Source organism: Abramis brama (genome assembly GCF_963993115.1).
Source record: "Abramis brama genome assembly, chromosome: 16".
Lineage (NCBI taxonomy): Eukaryota > Metazoa > Chordata > Actinopteri > Cypriniformes > Leuciscidae > Abramis > Abramis brama.
Genome location: NC_139978.1, coordinates 2,191,396 through 2,214,989, shown reverse-complemented (window position 1 = coordinate 2,214,989; position 23,594 = coordinate 2,191,396). Strand labels below are relative to the sequence as shown.

The 23,594-nt window shown below is 40.3% G+C and overlaps 1 protein-coding gene across 1 annotated transcript; it reads left to right on the top strand.

Annotated features, from left to right (window-relative positions):
• Window positions 1-252: 252 nt before the first annotated feature.
• LOC311066094 (nuclear factor 7, brain-like) lies at window positions 253-20,128 on the top strand. Its single transcript, XM_084087092.1, has 7 exons — window positions 253-268; window positions 6,474-7,444; window positions 12,963-13,058; window positions 14,107-14,337; window positions 14,415-14,437; window positions 14,519-14,637; window positions 18,078-20,128. Exons 2-7 carry the CDS (start codon window positions 7,046-7,048, stop codon window positions 18,608-18,610), a joined length of 1,401 nt encoding a protein of 466 aa, XP_083943218.1. The 5' UTR covers window positions 253-268; window positions 6,474-7,045; the 3' UTR covers window positions 18,611-20,128.
• The last annotated feature ends 3,466 nt before the right edge of the window (window positions 20,129-23,594 follow it).

Sequence of the window (23,594 nt, the reverse complement as noted above, 5' to 3'; positions counted from 1 at the left end):
TCTTTTTGTTGCTCTATTATCAGTGTTGACAGATGATGTTTCCGGGAACTGCAGGTTGTGGACCCCTGTGCTGCAGTGCTGACAAGCCTGGAAAATAGTGACACAGACACCGCATCATCTGACACTGATTCAGAGGAGCATCCTGACTTACCTGAGCCTTTGACTGCTTTATTTGATGTAACACTCAGGGAACTCTCACCGCAGGAAATGCAGGTGAAATGTGAGGATACATTTCACAGACTTAAAACTACACTACAACCTCATCAATGTGAGAAACTGGAATTTGTGACATGGCAACAGTCAAAGTCAAAGGACTGGTACACCTATAGGGCTGGTCGAATCACAAGCACTAAATTACACCGATCGACCACAACTGACAAGATCAGCAAAACATACCTAAATGATATAATGCAGTATAAAAGAACAGAATTAAATGTCCCATCTGTGCTCTGGGGTAAGAACATGGAGGAAACAGCAAGACAAGCCTACACTGCATATATGTCCCAAAGTCATCCAGATTTCAGCGTCAGCTCATGTGGCTTAGTCAAGTCATTTTCATTTATATAGCGCTTTTAACAATGTAGATTGTTTCAAAGCAGCTTTACAAAGATAAACGTATAATTTAAGGTAAGATTGTTTTGGCTTTATAGCGGTTCTTTAATAAAGTTATTTTCCAGCTAAAGTTAGTTTTGATTGATTCGCTTCCGTCGCAACGATCATTTGTTATTAAATTAGGGGCCGCTAAGATGACACCATTCTCTCTACACCAACTTTAAACACGAACCTGTGAGAAATGCTAATGGCGGTCACATGCGCATTAAGAATTGGTTCTATAGTTATGTGCGTTTGAATATATGTGCGCAGGTTTGGAATTCCCTACAAACCAAGCCTAAACAAAGTAATGGTGTTTCCTTATAATTTTAATACAGAATTTTATTTTATTTTATCAATTCGGGGTAGATACGCGAATTGAGTTTTCCCGACGACGCTTTATCTGTAGAGTGGTAAAGGGATCCTCCATAGGGAGAGACTAGTTGGCACTTCAGCACTGCGTTGTCATCGGGTCCAGGCGAAGGTCCTTCATCAGATCTGGATACGGCCTGGATCCGGCAGGCTGCGGGAAAACCTCGGGATAAACAAAGACACTAAAATTAGCGTAGATGCCATTCTTCTCATGATGTAACGAGTACATCAGGATTTATGGGAAGTGTTCCCGGTTCCAGCTGACCTAATCTATGCAGCCTAACATTGAATTATAGAAGTCTATAATGTGTTATGTGAACGCTAGGTCAAAGACATGTGTCTTTAATCTGGCTTTGAACTGACAGAGTGTGTCTGCTTCCCGGACAATGTTAGGAAGATTGTTCCAAAGTTTTGGTGCTAAATAGGAGAAGGATCTACCGCCAGCAGTCGATTTTGATATTCTAGGTATTATTAACTGGCCGGAATTTTGAGATCGTAATAGACGTGAAGGACTATAATGCGTTAAGAGCTCGCTCAAGTACTGCGGAGCTAAACCATTTAGTGCTTTGTAAGTAATCAGCAATATTTTAAAATTGATGCAATGTTTAATAGGGAGCCAGTGCAGTTTTGACAGAACCGGGCTAATATGGTCATACTTCCTGGTTCTGGTAAGAACTCGAGCTGCTGCGTTTTGAACTAGCTGTAGTTTGTTTATTACGCGTGCAGGGCAACCACCCAGTAGAGCATTACAATAATCTAGCCTTGAGGTCATGAACGCATGAACTAATTGTTCCGCATTTATCAATGAGAGCGTATGACGTAATTTAGATATATTTTTAAGATGGAAAAATGCGGTTTTACAGATACTAGACACGTGACTTTCAAATGAAAGATTGGTATCAAAGAGCACACACACACACACACACCCAGGTTCCTAACCGACGACGAAGACTTAACAGAGCAGCCATCAAGTGTTAGACAGTATTCTAGGTTATTATGTGAGGACGTTTTTTGTCCAATAATTAGAATCTCTGTTTTTTCAGAATTTAGAAGTAGGAAATTATGAGTCATCCAATTTTTTATATCAGCTATGCATTCCATTAATTTTGTGAATTGGTAAGTTTTGTTAGGTTTTGAAGAAATATAGAGCTGAGTATCATCGGCATAACAGTGAAAGCTAATTCCATGTTTCCTAATGATATCTCCCAAGGGTAGCATGTACAGAGTGAACAGCAGCGGTCCTAGTACTGATCCTTGTGGTGCACCATACTGAACTTGTGATCGATAAGACATCTCTTCATTTACTGCTACAAACTGATAACGGTCAGATAAGGATGATTTAAACCATGCTAGTGCAATTCCACTAATGCCAACATAGTTTTCTAGTCTATTTAAAAGAATGTTGTGGTCGATAGTGTCAAATGCAGCACTAAGATCGAGTAACACTAATAGAGAGACACAACCACGATCGGATGATAAGAGCAAATCATTTGTGATTCTAACGAGAGCTGTCTCAGTACTATGGTACGGTCTAAATCCAGACTGGAAATCCTCGCATATATCATTTCTTTCAAGAAAGGAACACAGTTGTGAGGATACTGCTTTTTCTAATATCTTTGACAGAAAAGGTAGATTCGAGATCGGCCTGTAATTGACTAATTCTGTAGGATCCCGTTGCGGTTTTTTAACAAGCGGTTTAATCATTGCCAGCTTAAAGTTTTTTGGTACGTACCCTAGAGACAAAGACGAATTAATGATATTAAGAAGAGGATCTATGACCTCTGGGAGCATCCCTTTCAGTAGCTTAGTCGGTATAGGGTCTAACATACATTTTGTAGATTTAGATGATTTAACGAGTTTAGTAAATTCTTCCTCTCCTATAGCAACGAATGAATCAAATTTTTCCTCAGGGAGACTACAATGCACTGCCTGATGCGATACTGTAGTAGACGGTTGCATAGTTATAATTTTGTCCCTGATATTATCAATCTTATAAGTGAAGAAGTTTATGAAGTCATTACTGCTGTGTTGCTTGGAAACTTCGGTGCTTGAAGCTTTCTTTTTCGTTAGTTTAGCCACAGTTTCAAATAAATACCTAGGATTTTGTTTATTTTCTTCTAATAGGGTTGAAAAATAAGCAGATCTAGCAGCTTTTAAAGCCTCTCTGTAAGCAATCGAGCTCTCTTTCCATGAAATGCGAAATACCTCTAGTTTTGTTTTCTTCCAGTTGCGCTCCATTTTTCTGGCTGCTCTCTTAAGGGCCTGAGTGTGCTCGTTGTACCACGGCATTGGACTATTTTCTTTAATCTTCTTTAAGCGCAACGGAGCAACTGTGTCTAAAGTGCTGGAAAAGAGAGAGTTAAAAGTTTCTGTTGCAATATCGAGTTCTTCTAAGCTATCCAGGATGCTGAGATGATGAAACTGATCAGAACTGATTTATTATTAATAAAGCAATCTTTAGTGGCAGAAGTGATAGGTCTAACATATTTGAAACACGGAGTCGGCTTTGCAGCCTTGGCTAAATGAAGTTTACACGAGACTAGATAATGATCTGAGATGTCATTGCTCTGCTGCAGAATTTCAACGGCATCAACATTTATTCCATGTGATAATATTAGATCTAGAGTATGATTACGAAAGTGAGTAGGTCCTGACACGTGTTGTCTAACTCCAATTGAGTTTACAATGTCTTTAAATGCCAATCCCAATGCATCTTTTTCATTATCGATGTGTATATTAAAATCACCAACAATTAGTACTTTATCTGCAGTCAATATTAATTCTGATAGAAAGTCCGCAAATTCTTTGATAAAGTCTGTATGGTGCCCTGGTGGCCTGTATACAGTAGCCAGCACAAATCTCAAACGTGATTTATCATTTATACTATATATTTTTACATTAAGCACTAACACTTCAAAAGAATTATATTTAAAACTTGATTTCTTTGTGGTTTTGAAAATATTACTATAAATTACAGCAACACCTCCCCCTTTGCGTTTCAGACGAGGCTCATGTTTATAACAGTAATCTTGTGGGGTGGACTCATTTAAAGTCATGTAATCATTTGGTTTTAGCCAGGTTTCTGTCAAACACAGCACATCTAGGTTATTATCTGAAATCATATCATTAACAATGAGTGCTTTTGAAGTAAGCGATCGAATATTCAGCAACCCAAGCTTTAGCATTTGCTCATCTGTATTATAGCTGTTTTTTATTTGTTGAACATCAATTAAATTTTTAACCTTAGATGGGTTTAAACGTTTTTTGGATTTCCAAATTCGGGGAAAAGACACAGTCTCTATATGATGATATCTAGGTGAAAGAGGCTCTATGTGATGGGATTTATCTGACCTGGGTGACGCGAGGCCGCTAGCAGACGGTCGGTTAAGCCAGTCTGTCTGCTTCCTGACCTGAGCCCCAGATTGTCATGTTTGAGCTCTAAGACTATGAGCCATATTACTAGAGAGAAGAGCAGCACCATCCCAGGAGGGATGAATACCATCTCTTTTCAACAGGTCAGGTTTGCCCCAAAAACTTTTCCAATTGTCTATGAATTCTATATTATTACGCGGACACCAATCAGACAGCCAGCGATTCAGTGAACACAATCTACTAACTATCTCATCACTCCTGCGAACAGGAAGGGGGCCAGAGCAAATTACAGTGCCTGACATCGTACTTGCGAGTTCACACACCTCTTTAATGTTAATTTTGGTGATCTCCGACTGGCGGAGTCGAACATCATTAGTGCCGACGTGAATAATGATCTTAGAGAATTTACGATTAGCATTAGCCAGCACTTTTAAATTTGCTTTGATGTCAGGCGCTCTGGATCCCGGCAAACATGTGACTATGGTGGCTGGTGTCTCTATTTTCACGTTCCGTGTAATAGAATCGCCAATAACTAGGGCACAATCAACAGAATTCTCAGTGGGTGTTTCACTGAGTGGGGCAAATCGATTTGTTATGGTAATCGGAACGGAAGAGTGGTTTTTTGATCCGCGACCAGAGCGATCCCTCACTGTCACCCATTTGCCTTGCTGCACGGGCTCTACTTCAGCTGGAACTGAATCATGTAAAGAGTTCACTATGCTAGGCACATCCAAAATATTATCTAAAGCTCTAGCACTCTTACTATCCTCAATTAAAGTTTGGATGCGTGTCTCTAGTTCTGAAATCTTCTCCGTCAGCCTAACTGACTCCTTGCATTTATCACATATAAATCCTATATTGCCGACAGAGAAGGCTATGCTAAACATGTGACATGAAGTGCAGGTGACAATAACAGGACAAGACATTCTCACCGTGTTTGTTGACTGATTCTTACTCACCTGAGCTTTTTATGAACTCAAAGGCGTGGGCGCGCAAGAGAAAAATAAATAAAAAATAGCTGAGAGCACGGCTGCCGTGTTAACAGGCTAGCGAATTACTAGCGTGTTGTGCTAGTAGTAACGGAAGCTAGCGATGTCAGGTTAATCTGAGATGTTGGGTAAGCTGTATTTAGTAGTAGTATAAACAACTAGAAATTGTAGTAAATGATGGTTCAAAACAAAGAAATACAAGGCTAAGACGGAGCTTACAGCACCGAAGCAAACAAACTCACAGCAGGCAGCGAGGCATTCTAATGTCAGGTATGCATCTTTTACTCTTTATCTCTTTAGCATTTGATGTTATTGTATTGATTATCTTTGAAATGATTATGTAATTGGCATGATACATTTACCTGACTAATAATAAATTGTTACATTTGGATTTATTCTGACTTACTCTGAAATGATTAACTCTAGTAGATTACGTTAAGTCCATAACACCACAATTCTGCGCTCAGCTTAGTAAGCGGACTGGAATCCAGCTTGGGTGGAGCAGAGGAGCACACCGACTGAAGCTTTAGAGATCCGACTAACACATCGGCATTAGTCAATGTATACTTAGACTGTAGAGGCTAATAATGGGTTTTCCGTTTAGAACGACAGAGTGTTGTTACACCAATCTAAATATGGTGAACCTCAACCACTGATTATTGTATAGTATTATTCTAACTAAGTGTACATGGGAAATCACAGCATGATTATACAGAGTTACCATTAGTAGGAGTTACAGTAAGTTGGTCAGCTTTGGTTCTATGGTAAAGGTTGTGACCTCTGGTTAGATATAATCTTACCTTAATTAAGTGTGTTCAGATCTATGGGGACTAAATAATATATTCTAGAACGAGCAAAGTGGAGTACGGCCATCTAGGATATTAGTCTATCGCCTCTGTCTAATATATTACGATTAATGTGGTTTGGAATTGGTAAAATGTGCCTGGAAAAAAAATATGATCACAAAATCAACGTGCCTAATAATTCTGCACGCACTGTATATTGAAATTCTATTCGTTAAGAAATGTCTTTATGCTAATGAAGTGAGTATATTTTTCATAAGTGACAAGAAAGTATTAACAAAGGTGCTGATGAGTGATTCCTGAGAGACAAACTTTTGTCTCATCTCCGTTTCTCCTGTTTATTCAGGACTTTTAATCTGTTGATCTGTTCGTTTCTACAAACACTGACAATCAGCATGATAAACAGAGGAGTGTTTATCACTGAAACTTCAGCATGAGAAGAAATCATTTTGAGAAAGATTGGATCATGTCAGACCCTGAAGAAACTCTGTGACAAAGGTTTTGAGATCTTTTATTTTTAATATTTTCAGTATTTTCATTGTTCTTTTGTGTTTTATCTAAGGCTTTAAAGCGTTATATGTTAACGTTTCAATTCAAGTTAATTTTACATGAAGAAATCCTGATGTTGTTCTTTGACTTGTTTCAACACGGGTTGATCAGAAGCTCCACCCTCTTACAACACTAACCAGGAAGAGGCTGACTTGTTATTTCTCTTTTCTGCCATACTGACTTTGTCTCGACAAAAGCAATAAAGAATCAGCGGAATACGAAGAGAAAAACTTTACATAAGAATTTGAGATGTTTCTTTCTGAACAAATTTGTTTTCTGATCTTTGTGATTCTCATGGTGATTTGTTTTTTAAACAGTCGTTCAGAAAGTGAAAGTAAAGTTTAGATTGCTGGAGCTCAAACAGTGAAAATGGAGTCACTAAATGTCTCTGCAGAAGAACTGTCTTGTCCTGTGTGCTGTGAAATCTACAAGGCTCCTGTTATTTTATCCTGTAGTCACAGTTTCTGTAAAGAGTGTCTTCAACAGTTTTGGAGAACCAAGGAATCTCAGGAGTGTCCTGTCTGCAGGAGAAGATCAAACTATCATCCTCCAGTTAATCTTGTGTTAAAAAACTTGTGTGAGTCGTTCCTGAAGGAGAGAAATGAGAGGCGTTCATCAGGGTCTGAGGAGATCTGCAGTTTACACAGTGAGAAACTCAAACTCTTCTGTCTGGAGGACAAACAGCCTGTGTGTATCGTGTGCAGAGATTCAAAACAACATGACAATCATAAATTCAGACCCATCAGTGAAGTGGTTTCGTCATATAAGGTAAGACAAATGTTTCTTGATTCACATGTAAAGAACCATTACAAGTCACAGATCGTTCCGGTTACTAACGTATCCTCGGTTCCCTGAGATCATGAGCATTGCATCAGTAACTGAGTAAACTTAGTTTTTCCCTGAATACTGAAGCCTGCTCTGCACCTGCACAGACAAATTACTTTTCAGTCGCCAAAAACGGACAGGACCGACTGCCTATTTAAGTCACACCGAAAGCCATTTTCGTCCGAATTTTTCTACTGATGAGCAGCAGCATCGACTTGTGTACAGTAGCACGACAAACTAGACAATACTCATTCCCGTTATCTCAGGGAACCAGGGTTACGTTAGTAACTGGAACATCCCCTTTCGATACTGTTCACTCGCCTTGCATAAGTAGCTGATACTTATGGGGAACGCAATCCAACAGTGCTGCGCTACTAGCGCAGAACGGAAGAGAGCTTTATGACCTGAGCTCTAAAGACCGTGGAAAGCATCTTAGGCACATAGCCTTGTCTTGGTCTAAGGAGAACTTTACTGTCATTAGGCCCAAACTCGAAAGAGCCCACTGAAAGAGCCTGCAGATCACCAACTCGCTTGACCGATGCCAGAGCCAGCAGAAGGGTGTCTTTAGCGAGAGAGGCCGAAGGTCGGCCGTTGTGAGGAGCAAAGATCTTTGTGCGATCAGGCCTTCGATTAGGCCAAAAGCAGCCAAATATTGAGGTAATTCAGGATGCGAACTATTTTTTAATTTTTGTTATAATACATTAGTTATGTATCTATGAGATGTCTCTGTCAAGATCACATAAAAAATAAAATAAAAAATCCAACAAATTATGTAATGCGTCCTTTTTTAGGGGGAAAGCTAAAGCGAGGGAAAGCCAACATGTCAGCTGCAAGAGAACGCGACCAATTTCGCAAGCACGAATCAGGTTCTGAGAAAAGGAAAAAAATTAAAAAGAAGGAAGACTTTCATAAGTCACTGGGGGGATCACTGGATAAATTTATCAGCACTTCCAGAGATGCGGTGGCAACAGCTAGCATCTGCATAACCCACGCCGACACTGAAAAAAACATATATAAGTCGCACTGGACTATAAGTCGCATTTATTTAGAAATTTATTTCACACAAAAAAATACAAATATATATTTTTACGGACGGGACAGTTCTCTGTTACGGACGTGAGCGCTCTGAAAGCGGCACTAAAAGACTGCTTTAAAACTTTCACAGAAACCTCAAACAGAAAGCACAAAGCCTGTCTTTAAATTTAATTTCGTTTTGTATAAATTGTATCTTAATTTTAATCAATGTTTCATCAACCAATTGCCTGGATTTAATAAATAAGAAGTAGAAAGTAAATATAGTAGAAAATAGATATTCACGACACGAAGGCACCGGCACGTGAACTGGAGCTTGTCTCATAAATTAACCGAAACTCGGTATAAGGTAGCCTGTCACAGACCTGAGAAATATATAGAAAGCTTGAAATGTCTACTTTTAAACAGAACAATTCAAAACGAAAGAAAACATACTGTTCTCTGCTAATGTAATCCTTATGAAATTAGGGCTGGACCCGAATATTCGAAAAATCGTTTGGTGGGTTGGTATTCGATTTGAAAATTTGACATTCAAATATTCGTTTTTTTGTTTGTTTTTTGCACACCTGGGATCCCCCTTCAAAACGGTTCTCATTCACGCTTGAATAAGGCCGGCGACTCACTGGCTGCGTGGTGTGTCCGTTTTTATTTTGGCTCCCATGTTAACAGGTTGGAGTTTGCACACACTGCCTACGTGAAACACTCAGGCCACGCGGAAAACGTGCTTGCTAGAAATAGAACCGACGCCTAAGTGTTCCAGCAATGGGAGTGTTCTCTGGCTAGAGCGCAGAACAGCGGAGTTTGTATGGACCGAAGTGCATGCCTGAGCTTGTGTTTTGGGTTAAGCTGCGTTGCTTTGACATTGAGGAAAATAGAATAATAGAAACAAAATGTATTAGCCTTTTTACCCGTTATTATCAATCTAAATTAATCTCGTTTTTAATTTAATTTAATTTCGTTTTTCTTTATTTAAATTTCGTTTTTTCTTTATTTAAATTTCGTTTTTCTTTATTTAAATTTTGTTTTTCTTTATTTAAATATCGTTTTTTCTTTATTTAAATTTTGTTTTTCTTTATTTAAATTTCGTTGTTTTTTATTTAAATCTACCCTTTACTGTGTCAGTAATTTGTTAGTCAGAAAAATATTAGACTACCTTAAAAGTATTGCTTCATTTAACAGACCTGTGTGTGCGTTTTATATCACTAGTGCAGTGTCCGTTTTCAGAGAATATAAGCCCTGCCCGCGTGAGGCGCGCCGCTTCCCTCTCGCGCTGTTCTGTAGTTTACTAAAAGTTTCAATTCTGAATGTGTCGCGTCTCGCGTGTCCATCTATATTGCACCAAATGCGACACTGCACTCCCGTGTGAAGTCGATTGGATGAACGGTTCTCGAAATAATAATAATGCAAACGGACATACAGACACATAGAGATTTCTGCCTTTATTAGAGAGAAGACTATGTTCAGCACCCTCTCTCCGAAGCTTCGAATATTCGATGTTCATTACTACCGAAGCTTCGAAGCTCAAAAAATGGTATTCCGACCAGCCCTATATGAAATGTGCATTTCTCTCTGGCACGTTCACTACTGCGAAGATCGCGAGTCAGCATCGTCAACTTCATCTTTGCAGCTGACACTGACACAAGAAACACTTGTTTATTAGTAAACAATTAAAATGTCTCCGTGCTATATTTGACATATTCATAATCATTACTTTTGCTGGTTCTTTGTGACAGCCTTTAGGTGCGTTATTTGCAGCACCACCCTTACATGTGTCACGGATCGCACCTCTGTGGCTCTCTCCACTCATCAGCGAACACCTTCACCGGAATATTGAACTTCACTTCCCATAAGCCCCGTACCTAGGTCTAATTACCTGCACAGGTGTTTCCCATTCACCTCTCCATATAAACTGTTGCCTGACTCTCCCTCATTGCGAAGTCTTGTTCTGCCTCGGCTAACATCTCCAAGCGTTATTATTCTACTGTTGTCTCTCCGTGTATTGGACCTTTGACTGTTTTATCGACACCTGTTTCCTTGCCTGCCGCCTGCCCTGACCTTCTGCCTGTTTACCGTTTCTGATTCTGGATTGCCGCCTGCCTCGACCTCTGCCTGGTATTGTTTATGTTCTTGGATTCTCTTCGTTGTTGTCTACGCTGTACTCTGACCCTTGCCTGTTTGACCATTCTCAATAAATACTGCAAATGGATCCGAACGTCTCTGACTCTGCATCACAACATGTTACATGATTGCGTCACCACCGCATCAGCACCGAAAACATGGAGATTTTTTTATTTTTGGGGGCATTTTGTTTGTGTTCAGGCTTTTTCAGTTGTCTTTAGGTTAATGTTTCAGTTAACAATTTTTTTAGTTTTCTTCAGTTATTTTTTTCAGGGGTAGGCTACAGGAGCAGCATCTGTACTCTCACGGCTGTAGACGGTAATGTTTTCTCTTGGTTTATGTTAGTCAGAATTAATTAATTTTGATATAAAAGTCGCACCTGACTATAAGTCGCAGGACCAGCCAAACTATGAAAAAAAATCTGACTTATAGTCCGGAAAATATGGTAGAACAGCTACGTCCGTGTGACTGTTATTCATGCGCAATTGAGCATCCACATCAAAGAGCAGGGCCTCAAATTTCAAGTTCGCACAGGGCCTAGCACCCCACCTGCGACTGTAAGAGCCTGAGTCGCCCTTCGCTAGCAGAGCTTGTGCTTCAGCTCGGAGGTCGTGAGCATCGATGTCCGAGATTGAAGTGTTAGTCACACTTCTGAAGCAGGGGAGCCTGCAAGAGAACTGGAGCGAGTAACTCCGTTTGAATATTTCTGACACCGTCAGGTTCGGCCAAAGGTGCTGCTCGAGAACCAGCAAACTGGCCATGGCACGACCAATCGCTTGGGTCGTAGACTTAGCGGCACGCAGGGCGAGGTCGGCGAGGCACAGCTCTTTTAAGGCTGCCGGGTCAAGACCAGTTTCATCCATGGTGCAGAGAAGGTTGGCCTGGTAGACTTTAAGGACCGCCATTGTATGAGGGGCAGATCCAGCTGGACCATTCGCTGCATACACTCTGTCCGCGAGGGCAGATCTAGTTCTGCACGGCTTAGAGGGATGGGCAGCTTTAGTCAGAGGTGTGCGGCGACGGTCTCTCCCAATGGGGGGCGCTTGGTGTATCCTTTTTCCTTTGTGCCGTCAACAAAGGTGAAGGCAGACGAAGAGGAATAGTGGACGCTTGATGAGCAGGGAGCGCTCCATGACTTATTCAGTTCTTCGTGGACTTCTAGGAATAATGGGGCTGCAGGACCGACCTATCCAAGTCCAACTTACTCTATAAAATCATGTCTGCATTTGTGATCGTACTCTATACTGCTCAAAACATGCATTTGAATAGTCAGTAGCAAATTATTAAAATATGAAAACTTACAGGCTGTGTCTGTGAGTCAGAAGCGCCAGACTGTACTAGCAAAGATGGAATTGCCCCACTTTCTAGAATCAGCCTTTGTGCACAGTCGGCCTTGTACTCTCGCAGGTTCTGGAAACAGTCCTCCGAAAAATGCGCAACACACAGTCAAATATTTTGGTTGTACTTTTCTGGAGCAGTGTTGTAAGTAAAGCTTAACCACTGTTTTCTAATTTTGTCCTCTTTTGGAAGGCCAAACAAAGTAGTTTCACAGCGTCTCCACGACATGCCGCGCCGGCTGCAACAATAATACAGCGAGAATAAAAGTTACACCTTCTTTCTTTGCGTATATATCTGGGCGGTGTTATGAAACTCTGCGCACACACACTGACGTAGATTTGTGGCGGCGTGTTTGAATGAAGCATTATAGGAAGGTGTGGCTGAGCCTTAACTTTTACAAAGAATATCTCTTTGGGTTTGAGACTTTGAGCTTTGTAACACTGCAGATCTTAAACACCCACTAAAGAAAAAGAAAAAAAAGAAATCGCATCATATGACCCCTTTAATAATGATATGTTCTGCTAAAGAGTTGGATAGCCGCAGAGGAAAAGCACAGAGCTGCAGGTGTCGACGTGTACAGGTGCACAGATGTGAACCAATCAGGCTTCAGTATTCAGTGTTGATCTGATTGAACAGGGCTGCAGTGATCAGGACTGGTTGTGTATAGTCCAGCTGAACAACATTATAAATGCAGTTTCATAGATCTGAGGAATTAGTAACTACGGGGGCAAATACATTTTCACGCCGGCCCAGTTGGTATTGGATAATTTTGACAAAACATTGTCATTTACAAACTGTTCTTTGTGTTTACTCAGGTTGCAATTTCTGAATCAATTTAGTATGAGATGTACACAAAAACAGAAGAAATCAGGATGGGGGCAAATACTTTTTCACTGCATTATATGATCATATCACTGTATTGTCGTCTCTTCACTGTAATCTGGTGTTTTAATGTATTTTTGTTCAATTCTAGGAGGAGCTCAATACAGCACTGAAGTCCTTACAACAGAAACTTAAACACAATGAAAAAACGAAAGCAGAGTTTGAGAAAATAGTTCAACACATCAGGGTGAGGAAACAGAAATGAGAGTAATTTTCATTACAGCTGTTGGATCACTATATACAGTTATGATTTGATATGTAAATGTAAATGTACTTTATTTATATAGCACCTTACATCAGCCGATAGGTGAACCAAGGTGCTTTACAACAGATTAAACAACAATTTAAAACAACACACCAAAAACCAGTACAATAATAAATGAAGAAATAAAAAGTAAAGAAAAAATAGAATAAAGATAAATATAAAAGTGCCACCACACTACTGGGTACTAAAAGCCATTTTGAAAAGATAAGTTTTAAGTCTTGATTTAAAAAGGCCCAGGTCAGTAACGATACGCATCTCACTGGGGAGCTTATTCCAGAGCTTAGGTCCAGAAACTGAAAAAGCACGGTCTCCCCAGTGTTTAAGTTTTGACCTGGGCACTTCCAACATGAGTTGATTGGACGACCTCAAAGTCCTTCCACAATTCCGAATGGTCAGCTGTCTGATATGTAAGATGGGGCGAAGCCGTTAAGAGCTTTAAAAACAAACAATACAATTTTATAGTGAATTCTAAAATGTACCGGGAGCCAATGGAGGGAATAAAGAATCGGAGTTATGTGCTCTCGTTTTTTAGTGCTCGTTAACAAACGGGCAGCTGCATTTTGGACAAGTTGAAGACGGCCAACAGAGGACTGGGAGACACCAGTATACAGTGCATTGCAGTAGTCCAGTCTGGAGCTTATTAGAGCGTGAATAGCCTTCTCAAGGTCATGACGGTTTAAAAAGGATTTTACCTTTGCTAAAAGGCGCAGTTGAAAAAAGCTCAACTTGACAACGTTGTCAATCTGTTTGTTGAATTTAAACAAACTATCAAAAATCACTCCTAAGTTCTTTACTGTCTGCCTGGCCGTTAAAGGCCAGGTATATATAATGGATAACAGTTTATTATTTCTGTAAATGACTAGCAGCAATCTGCTTCTGGATCCGTTTTATGTCGGGTATCCTAGTTTATCTTGGATATTAATGATGTGTGTCGATTGAGATGATTGAAGTGAATGTGCTTTGATTTCAGTCTCAAGCTGAGCACACAGAGCGTCAGATTAAACAGCAGTTTGAGAAGCTTCATCAGTTTCTCAGAGATGAAGAAGAAGCTACAGTCACTGCACTGAGGGAGGAAGAGGAGCAGAAGAAGCAGAGGATGAAGGAGAAGCTGGAGGAGATGAACACACACATCTCAGCTCTTTCACACACAATCAAAGACATGGAGGAGATGATGAAAGCCAATGACATCTGCTTTCTGAAGGTCTGATTTCAGATCATTGGTTGATTGATTGATGATTGATTGAGTTTTTGATGATAAATGGTGTGTTTGTTCTGCAGGAGTTTCCAGTCTCAATGGAAAGGTGAGTGATCTGCTCCTGTCTCTGGTCTCTCTGGTTCTGATCCAAAGCCACTGCAGTTCTGACTCCTGAATGTTCTTCCAGAGTCCAGAGCTCACAGCCGGATCCACAGATGGCTTCTGGAGCTTTGATTCATGTGCCACGATACTTGGGCAACCTGCCGTTCAGAGTCTGGAAGAAGATGCAGGACATCGTCCAAAACAGTGAGTCTGACAACAGGAGATCTGAGCTGGACATGATGGATGGGTGGAGAGTTAAAGGCTCTTCATGACAGAGATAGATAGATAGATAGATAGATAGATAGATAGATAGATAGATAGATAGATAGATGAGTTTGGTGTTTGTTAGGAGGTTACAATTAAAGCTGCAGTCGGCAAGTCTGGCAGATTGAGTCGACTTAGCCAAAATTTTTAATGTTTACAACTCTCATGCCCCTCCCCCACCACCAGCGATCACCCTCCCATCGAGTTTGTGCTCGTCAGTGTGTGTGCACCAGATCTTCTGTGAACGCACCATCTCTTCAGCATCGAAGCATCATTTTCTTTTCCTTCCTTGTTTTGAACCTCCTAGCTCTGGTTGTTAACCGAGAAATTGGAAGCTTGTTAGTAGATTTTCTCTCCCCCATCATACTTCGTCCAATCCAACACAGCTGTGAACTTCAGGCGTGTGTATGTGATATTGTAACGTGCGCGGGAGAGGGGTTATCTGTGGCGTGTGCACGAACTGTGATTGACAGATCTCACACAGCCCTGCGCTGATTGGACCAGAAGAACCGGGAGCGGTGGATTTTTGCAAAACAAATAACAGGCTCCAGGTGGAGATAGAAGCGCTGGGTTTTCTCTAAAACTGGCTGATTTATGTTGTTCTGTCGGAGCATAGTGTCGGTTTTAGTGAATATGATCAAAAAAATCTTGCCGACGGCAGCTTTAAAAAAATTAGTCTCAGAATAATTACAATAATAACTAGAATGTACATTTCCTGAAGAAAATGTAGATTCCAACACAATTAGCATGTTGCTAACATGATGGTAACACAATTAGCATTTTGTTAACATGATGGTAACACAATTAGCATTTTGTTAACATGATGTTAACACATTTATCATGTTGTTAACACAATTAGCATGTTCTTAGCACGATGCTAACATGTTTAACATTTTGCAAACATCCTTTTAACGAAATGCTAACAAGATTATCATGCTTCTAGCATGATGCTAACACAATCACCATGTTTATTGCATGTTTTAGCAAGATGCTAATATGATTAACATGATGCTAGCATGATTAACATGTTGTGGACATGGTGCTAACATGATTAGCATGCTGATACTGCATTTTAGTTAGCATTGTTGACCAGATTTAACACTTAGCTAATCACTTTTAGCATGTAGCTATTCTGCTAGCATGTGTAGCATAATGGAAGTCCTGTTTGCTAGCATTAGTCAAAGGAGCCAACCACCATGTCTCTACAATGTTCTGGTGCATAGTCATAGGTCTTGCTGAACAGTTGCTAGGGTGCTCTGTTTAGTTGCTAGGGAGTGGCTTGGCAGCTGCCAATGATGTTACTTCAAAGGCTGCTTGCCAGTATGAATGATATAAACCAACCGCAACTCCTCTATGACATTCAGATTAGAAGATGTCCCTCTTTGGATTTGGGTTGCTAGGGTGCTCGACAATGGTTGCTAGGGCGTGGCTAGGAAGTGTTGAAGGTGATTCATTATTGTAAGTCAAACTCAATAGACAGTCATAATAAACTAATTTAAAACAAAACACAGACTATAAGAGCCAATAAAATGAAGATGATCAGATGCTGAAGATCAGACACACCAGGGACGTGCACAGGGGGGTTGCTCAGGTTGCCCGGGCAACTGCCCATATGCCCTTCTCGACTCACGTTGCCCTTCCAAGGGGGAAAAAAATAAATAAATAAAAAGTACAATGGATGCAGAATTTCACGTAGGCATAGATAAAAAAAAAAATCGCAAAGCCTCATTCAATTCCATTCGGGCACCGAAAGTGAAAGTCAGTAGGGGAAGGGCAAACTCTGTTTATGTGGCTGCAGCGCTGCACGCGACCGGCACCTGAGCTGAGCCTGCATTAGCGGCCCTAGAAGGAGATTATCGCGGTTGTCGGGTGAGACTCAACGTTGTCGGAAAAAGTGAGTTTGTGATGTATAACAAACGAACAATCATCATCAGGGTTCCAGACTGTGACCATTTTTTGAGAATGTGCGAGTTAAAAATTGTATGTGGTCGCATTTGTGCGAGTGCATGGTCATGTACTACTCAGTTTAATTCACGCATGAATTTTCCTGCATTGAACTTGTTTTAGCGCCCGCCAAAGTGAATTTTTGTCCCGCCAAAGTCTTATTTGATCGGTGAGTAATGTAGATGAACTGCTGCGCTTGTGACAGCGCATGTTTAACTGAAAGAACGAGCAGAGAGAGAGAGAGAGAGAGCGAGAGAGAGAGACCCGATTGCGCGCGCGCTCTCTCTTTCTTCGGAGCCAGGCGAAAGTGTAAACAAGACCGTCTCCAAACTAAGCGCTGTCTTGCTCTCTCTCTCCCTCGCACATATTAATCAAAATAAATCGACACGGTGGTAAAAGGTCGGGAGACCAAAAGTTTCATGTGGAGCATTCTGAGATTTTTTTTCTCTCCTGAATTACCGCTGGGTGTGAATTGTGCTAAATAAGTTGCCTTATCTTCTCTGAAAAGCGTTCCGGACATTCAGCTGACATAAAACAACACTTTAATCAAACGAAAAAAACTATCCAGTGATGAAATGTTTTCTGTGTTGACACAAATCTTGGATGTCCATGTCCTAACTGCTGGGATAATCACACAGCGCGCATGACACGTCCAATTCGCGAACTAATGACTCCTTTGAACCGATTCATTTTAATGAATGGTTAAAACAACTGCTCTTTCCAGCAGTGGACTCAGGAGACGTCTGAATCGGTGTATAACTAATCAGTAACACTTTACAATAAGGTTCTATTTATTACATAAATTACATAAAAAGTACAGTTTGCTTACTCAAGCTTAAGCTTTAAAATAAATAAAACCTCTTGTTTTTTTTAAAAAGCATATGACTGCATTTTTCCACACAGTGCTATCAAGAAGAATCGTTAAAGAATCGGATCGATAATCAGAATCGTCAGTGGCATTATTATTGATCAAATCTGTGTTATTAGTACTAGTTAAGGTGATTGAGTGCTGTATTTCAGTGTTTTACTTCTTTGCGTATATATACAGTATTTTAATAAAGACCCTTTTTTCAGGTCAGAGCAACTGCCCCTCAAAATTCCTGTGCACGTCCCTGAGACACACACTTACAGTTCTTCATCTACAGCATAAATCTCAACAGATCTCATTGATTTATTGTTATTTAACTTTCCCAAAGTATCAGTTTCTCTTGATGGACACAAATGTCTGAATCTCATATTTAATGTTTGTAGTTGATGCCGTTAAACGCTGATGATAAAAACGAGTGTGAAACTAATAACAGCACTGACAGTGATCAGAGGAAAATGTGTTTGATCAACAGGACGAGTGTCATAATTCATAATAATCTGTGTTGGGTTCACTCTTGATCATTATATGAAGATCAGAATAAAAGCATCTGTTGATTGTGTCTCATCAGCTCCTGTGATTCTGGATCCAAACACTGCAGATTCACGTCTCGTCCTGTCTGATGATCTGACCAGTGTGAGAAACAGCGGGAACTATAAACCTGTTCCTGATAATCCAGAGAGATTTGAGTGGTGTCTCTGTGTTCTGGGTTCAGAGGGTTTTAACTCAGGAACACACTGCTGGGATGTGGAGGTTAAAGAGAGTTCAGAGTGGACTCTTGGAGTAACTACAGCATCAAACCAGAGGAAGGGAGGGGGTTTCTTCGACACTGATGTCTGGAGTGTGGAGTATGATCAGGACGAAGATGATGATGAAGAGGACGGAGCGCTTTTAGGTTCTAGTTTACATGTTAAACAGAAGCTTGATCGTGTGAGAGTGAATCTGGACTATGACGGAGGAACGGTGTCGTTCTCTGATCCTGTAACTAACACACATCTACAAACATTCACAACCACCTTCACTCACACACTCTTTCCATTCTTCTGGTGTTTTGGCTCTCTGAGGATCTTACCGGTCAATAGTCAGTATACGTCACTCCTGTAGATCTGGATCTTCCTGCTTTCATCATGTTTCCAATATTTAATCCATATCACATGAGTAAGAGTGCTGTTGATCTGAATATCAGTACGGTGGCTGTGATTGGGCCGTGATGATCACATGACTGATGTCCAGCACTACAGCAACACTCAGATCAATAAACAAGAAGTTTTCATTTATATTCCACTTCACACAATTAGACCGATTAGAGACCGTTTTAGCATTCATGTTTTCAGGATAATTGACATTTACCCGATTATTTCAGTCAATGTGTGTTTATTAATTTCTAACTTTTTTGCATCATAATTATATATGATTATATATCATATTTTTTTCTTGTATTACATCAGATCACTGAAGCAGTAAATTCTGCACATTCTCAGTGTTTGTTCAACATGAGACTAAATGAATAATTATTTCAGTTATAGAGGAGAAATGATCATTTGTTCATTGGAGTAAATGGATGTAAAAGGTTCTTGCTAATAATCTTGTGTTTTAAATAAATAAATAATATGTGATTTAATGCTCAGAGAGAAAGATTAAATGTTTGGGATGATAATTAGGGTTTAAGTCGCGGAAACAATACTTTACAGACGTAACATGTTTATTTTACCTTTCTTTCTGCCTTTATTGGAAACTCCTTCAGTCTTCCTTCGTTTGACAGACGCACATCTGTAGTTTTGACGAGCGGCAGAGATTTTCAAGGCGCTGTTTTCCTCATCCGTTTCAAACAACACCTTATTATATATTATTAAATTGTATACAAACAATTATTTTTTATGATTTTTTTGTACTTCATTATATAGACTATTTAAATCAATACTTGATCCAGCAATATTCAGAAACGGGTGCAGCTATTAGGCTATTTTTCTATTTAACTTTTTTTAGATTATAAAAAACAGACAAAATTACAAAAATAAGGAAGAATGATGTTAGAGAGGTAACGTATTATTCTTACCAATAGTGATAAAATAATTTAATTATATGAATATTATGAACCTTTTTAATGGTGCTTTAACGGGATCAACAAATACAGCTTCTGTCATGTGACGCCATATTTATTTGCTTTAAAACCCTTTTTCTCAACAAAAAGTTTTTCCAAACTAGTTTTTCCCAACATTTGAAGTTAAATGGAAAAAGATTCGATGATCGATAATCAAAAAATGATTCGATAATTGTCATTTCCATTTCGGTAAACATTTTGATGCACTAAACCTTTTTTTTTCGCAAACAATCTTTACTGGAAACATAAATCTAATATTCGATGTAACACTTTGACACTTTAGTTGACTCACCAGATAATAAGCACAAGAATTATTCCATCTATGTATTTTTTCTAACATATTGTCTTAAATTAGCTATATGGCAGTTTGTTTTGTGAAGTATTTCTGCATTCCAGTATTATAATTTCTTAAAAATATTACATGATTTATTTATTACAGTGTTTACTTGGTCATGGGTCATTGAAACCACAGTTGATATTGTTGTGTAATCACATCAAAATAAATGAGAGCACACCGAGTAGCGAACAGGTCTCTTTACTTTTCATTCTCCATAAGCACAACAACCTCTTCCTCTTCACCTTCCTACTTTCATATCTAGAACAATATCCCTATCACAGAACAATGTTTAACAATGTCTCTTGACAAAACACATATAGCATGAATAGTTACATGAACATCCTTTCAGTTCAAACCACAACTTTCCTGAACTAAACTTCTGGGTTTTCCTTTTCCTTCTTTTCCCATTACTTTCTTCTTTGCCTACTATGGCAGTTTAAGTTACATAGTCCTTCAGCCATACTGGCTTCCTTCTACAACGTCCCTCCAATTGGTTGTTACCACTTCCAGGTGATGCAGTAGGAGTTGATTGTTCAGAGTGTTCAGGAACCTGAGTAAATTCTGTGTGCAATGAGATATGTCCCAAGTTCATCCATCACAACTATGTGTCCCCTTCCTTCTAACAATCTGCATAGGGTTGCTGAATTTTGATTTCCCTTTTCTCACATCCACAGGTTTTCTCACCCGTACAAAGTCGCCTTCCTTGAGCCCCGGAGTCTTTGCATTGCGCTTTGTATCCAGGTATGCTTTCATTTTCCTCTGGTTTCACATCACTTTTGTTTTCAGCTTTTTTATAGCAGGATTCACATTGCACTTTGGAAAAATTGTCAATTTTGTTCTCATTTTCCTGAGGAGAAATTCCTGTCGTGGCGTGAGGTGTGGCTCGGTAAGTCTGCAGAAAATCCGCAGTGAACGATGTCCAAGGGGCTCTCTCCCTTTCTGCAGTCAGAATAGCCTCCTTCAGTACCTTATTCCAGCGCTCCACAGCTCCATTTCCTTCCGGGTGATATATAGAAGTACGGATGTGCTTTACATCTCTTTCTTGTAGAAATAGTTTGAACTCCGTTGACAGGAACTGAGGCCCATTGACAGTAACAATCTCCAGAGGATTCCCTTTTTGGCTGAACACTGACCTCAGAAAACAATTAATGGTAGATGCAGTCATATGAGGTGCAAAAGCTACCTCTGGCCATTTTGAATGGTAGTCAATCAATGTGATAGCGTATCTACAACTAACAGAACCAATGTCGAAAGGACCCACCACGTCGATGCCCAGTTTCTGCCGCGGACCTACTGGATAGTCAACTGGGGTAAGTGGTGTATGTGTGGTTCTAGCAGTTTTATCATTGAGTTGGCAGGTGACGCAGGTTGCAATTGTGGACTGTACCTGCGAATCAATCTTTGGCCACCAGTATAGCTCCCTAAGCCGTTGCTTGGTTCTCACAATGCCTTGATGGCCATCATGAGCGAGGATGACCAGACGTGAACGTAAACTAAGTGGCACAATCAGTCTGTGTGGTCCTCTTAGCACATACGAGTGCAAAATAGACAGTTCGTCTTGTATTGGAAAGTACCTGGACATGTCAGGATGTAGGGCTTTAGATGTAGCGGGCCAGCCATACTCAATGTATTGACGAAGTTTGGCAAGCTCAGGACATGAGGAGCTTTCAGCAGCAAACTCGGCCACAGGAACAGCTGACAGGAGTGTAGTGATAGCAGCGACAGTTTCGGGTTCAGAATCAAAGTCAGAATTAATTTAATTTGGCAATGGAAGACGCGAAAGGCAATCCTCTACCTGGTTGTCAACCCCCCATCTGTACTGCATAGTATAGTTAAAGCAGAACAGTCTGGCAGACCATCGTGCTGCTCTCAGTCCAGCTCGTCCCATACCTTTAGTAGTCAAAAGGGTGGTTAGGGCTTGGTATTCTGATCTTAATTTGAAGTGTTTGCCCCACAGGTATGTTCTCCAATGCTCAATGACCCAGACACAAGCAAGGGCTTCTTTTTCAACAACAGAATATTTCCTTTCTGCCGATGTCAAGGTTCTGGATGCGAAAGCCACGGTCCTTTCTGACTTATCTGGATGAAGCTGAGTCAGGATGCCACCTATGCCGTAGTCTGAGGCATCTGTTGTAACAATTGTGGGCAAAGCAGGATCAAATAAAGCCAATGCAGAGCTCTGTGTAATCAGTTCTTTTTCTTCCTGGAAACTTTTGTGTGCTTCATTAGTCCATGCAAAATTTGAATTTCCTCTAAGGACATCTCTCATAGGCTCAACAACAGCTGCGTAGTTAGGAATGAATTTAGCATACCAAGCGGTGAGGCCTAGAAATGATCTTAGTGTGGGCGCATCCGAAGGTGGTGGAGCATTACATATTGCTTCCAAGTGGCTGTGATCTGGCATCAGTCCCTCTTTGGAGATGGTATGTCCCAGAAATGTGAGCTTCTCCTGGCGAAATGTACATTTCTTCTCATTTAGTTGCAGACCTGCTTCTTGTAGTTTGTGCAGCACTATTTTTTAGGTGAGCATCATGGCTAGTAACAGAGTCACCAAACACAATGTCATCCAGATAACACTGGACGCCTGTAACACCCCTGAGAATAGTAGACATCAGTTTCTGAAACGCCGCTGGGGCTGATGCTAATCCGTAGCAAACTCGCTTGAAACGAAACAAACCATCATGTGTTATAAAAGCAGTGAGGTCCCTACTGTCCTCATGTAGTGGTACCTGATGGTAAGCATTTGCCAGGTCGATTGTAGAAAACATCACAGCACCTCTCAACTGTGAAAAGAGTTCTTCAGTGTTTGGAATGGGGTAGCTGTCCACAACGATTGCTTTGTTGGGTTCCCGAAGATCCACACACATTCTGATGTCTCCAGATTTCTTTTGAGGAACTACGATGGGCGAAACCCAAGGCAAAGCATCCACTCTTTCAATAATATCCGCTGCTAGTAGGCGGTTCAGCTCTGCAGACACAGCATCCCTTACAGAAAAAGGTAGTCTGCGTAGCTTCTGTTGCACAGGAATGAAGTTTTCATGCATTTTCACTTTGTGTACATAGTTCTTTGCACAGCCAAAGGATGGTGTATCAGTATTGAACACTTGTTGCACTGACTGTTTGGGGGTGAGTACTCTATTTCCTGTTATGCACAAGTTCAAGGAATATATTAAGTCCATGCATAAGTGTGTTTCCACTTTTCACAATATAGAATGTGGCAGGTACTGAATGTTCACCATGTCGCGCAGACGTCTTAATACATCCCAGCACTGGAAGGTCATCTTTTGAATATGTGACAAGACGCACATCTGACTGTTCCAAGGGTAGTTCAGAGAAGTATTGCTTATATATATGCTCTGGAAGCAAAGATACGGATGATCCAGTATCAACAATTAGTTCTTGCGTCGTAGTACCAGAAAATGTGCCCATTTCAATGTCACACACAATTTTGTTTGAAGCAGCAAATGTGTTAGTCATGTACAAAACAGTCAGTTCAGGAACTTCGATTTCTCTGATGTCCTGTCTTCATCCAGAGCGGCACACTTTTGCAAAATGTCCCATTTTACCACACAACTTACATGTCTTGTTTAAAGCAGGGCACTGCTTGGAATTTGCCAAATGGCAGCTGGAATCACAGCGATAACATTTGC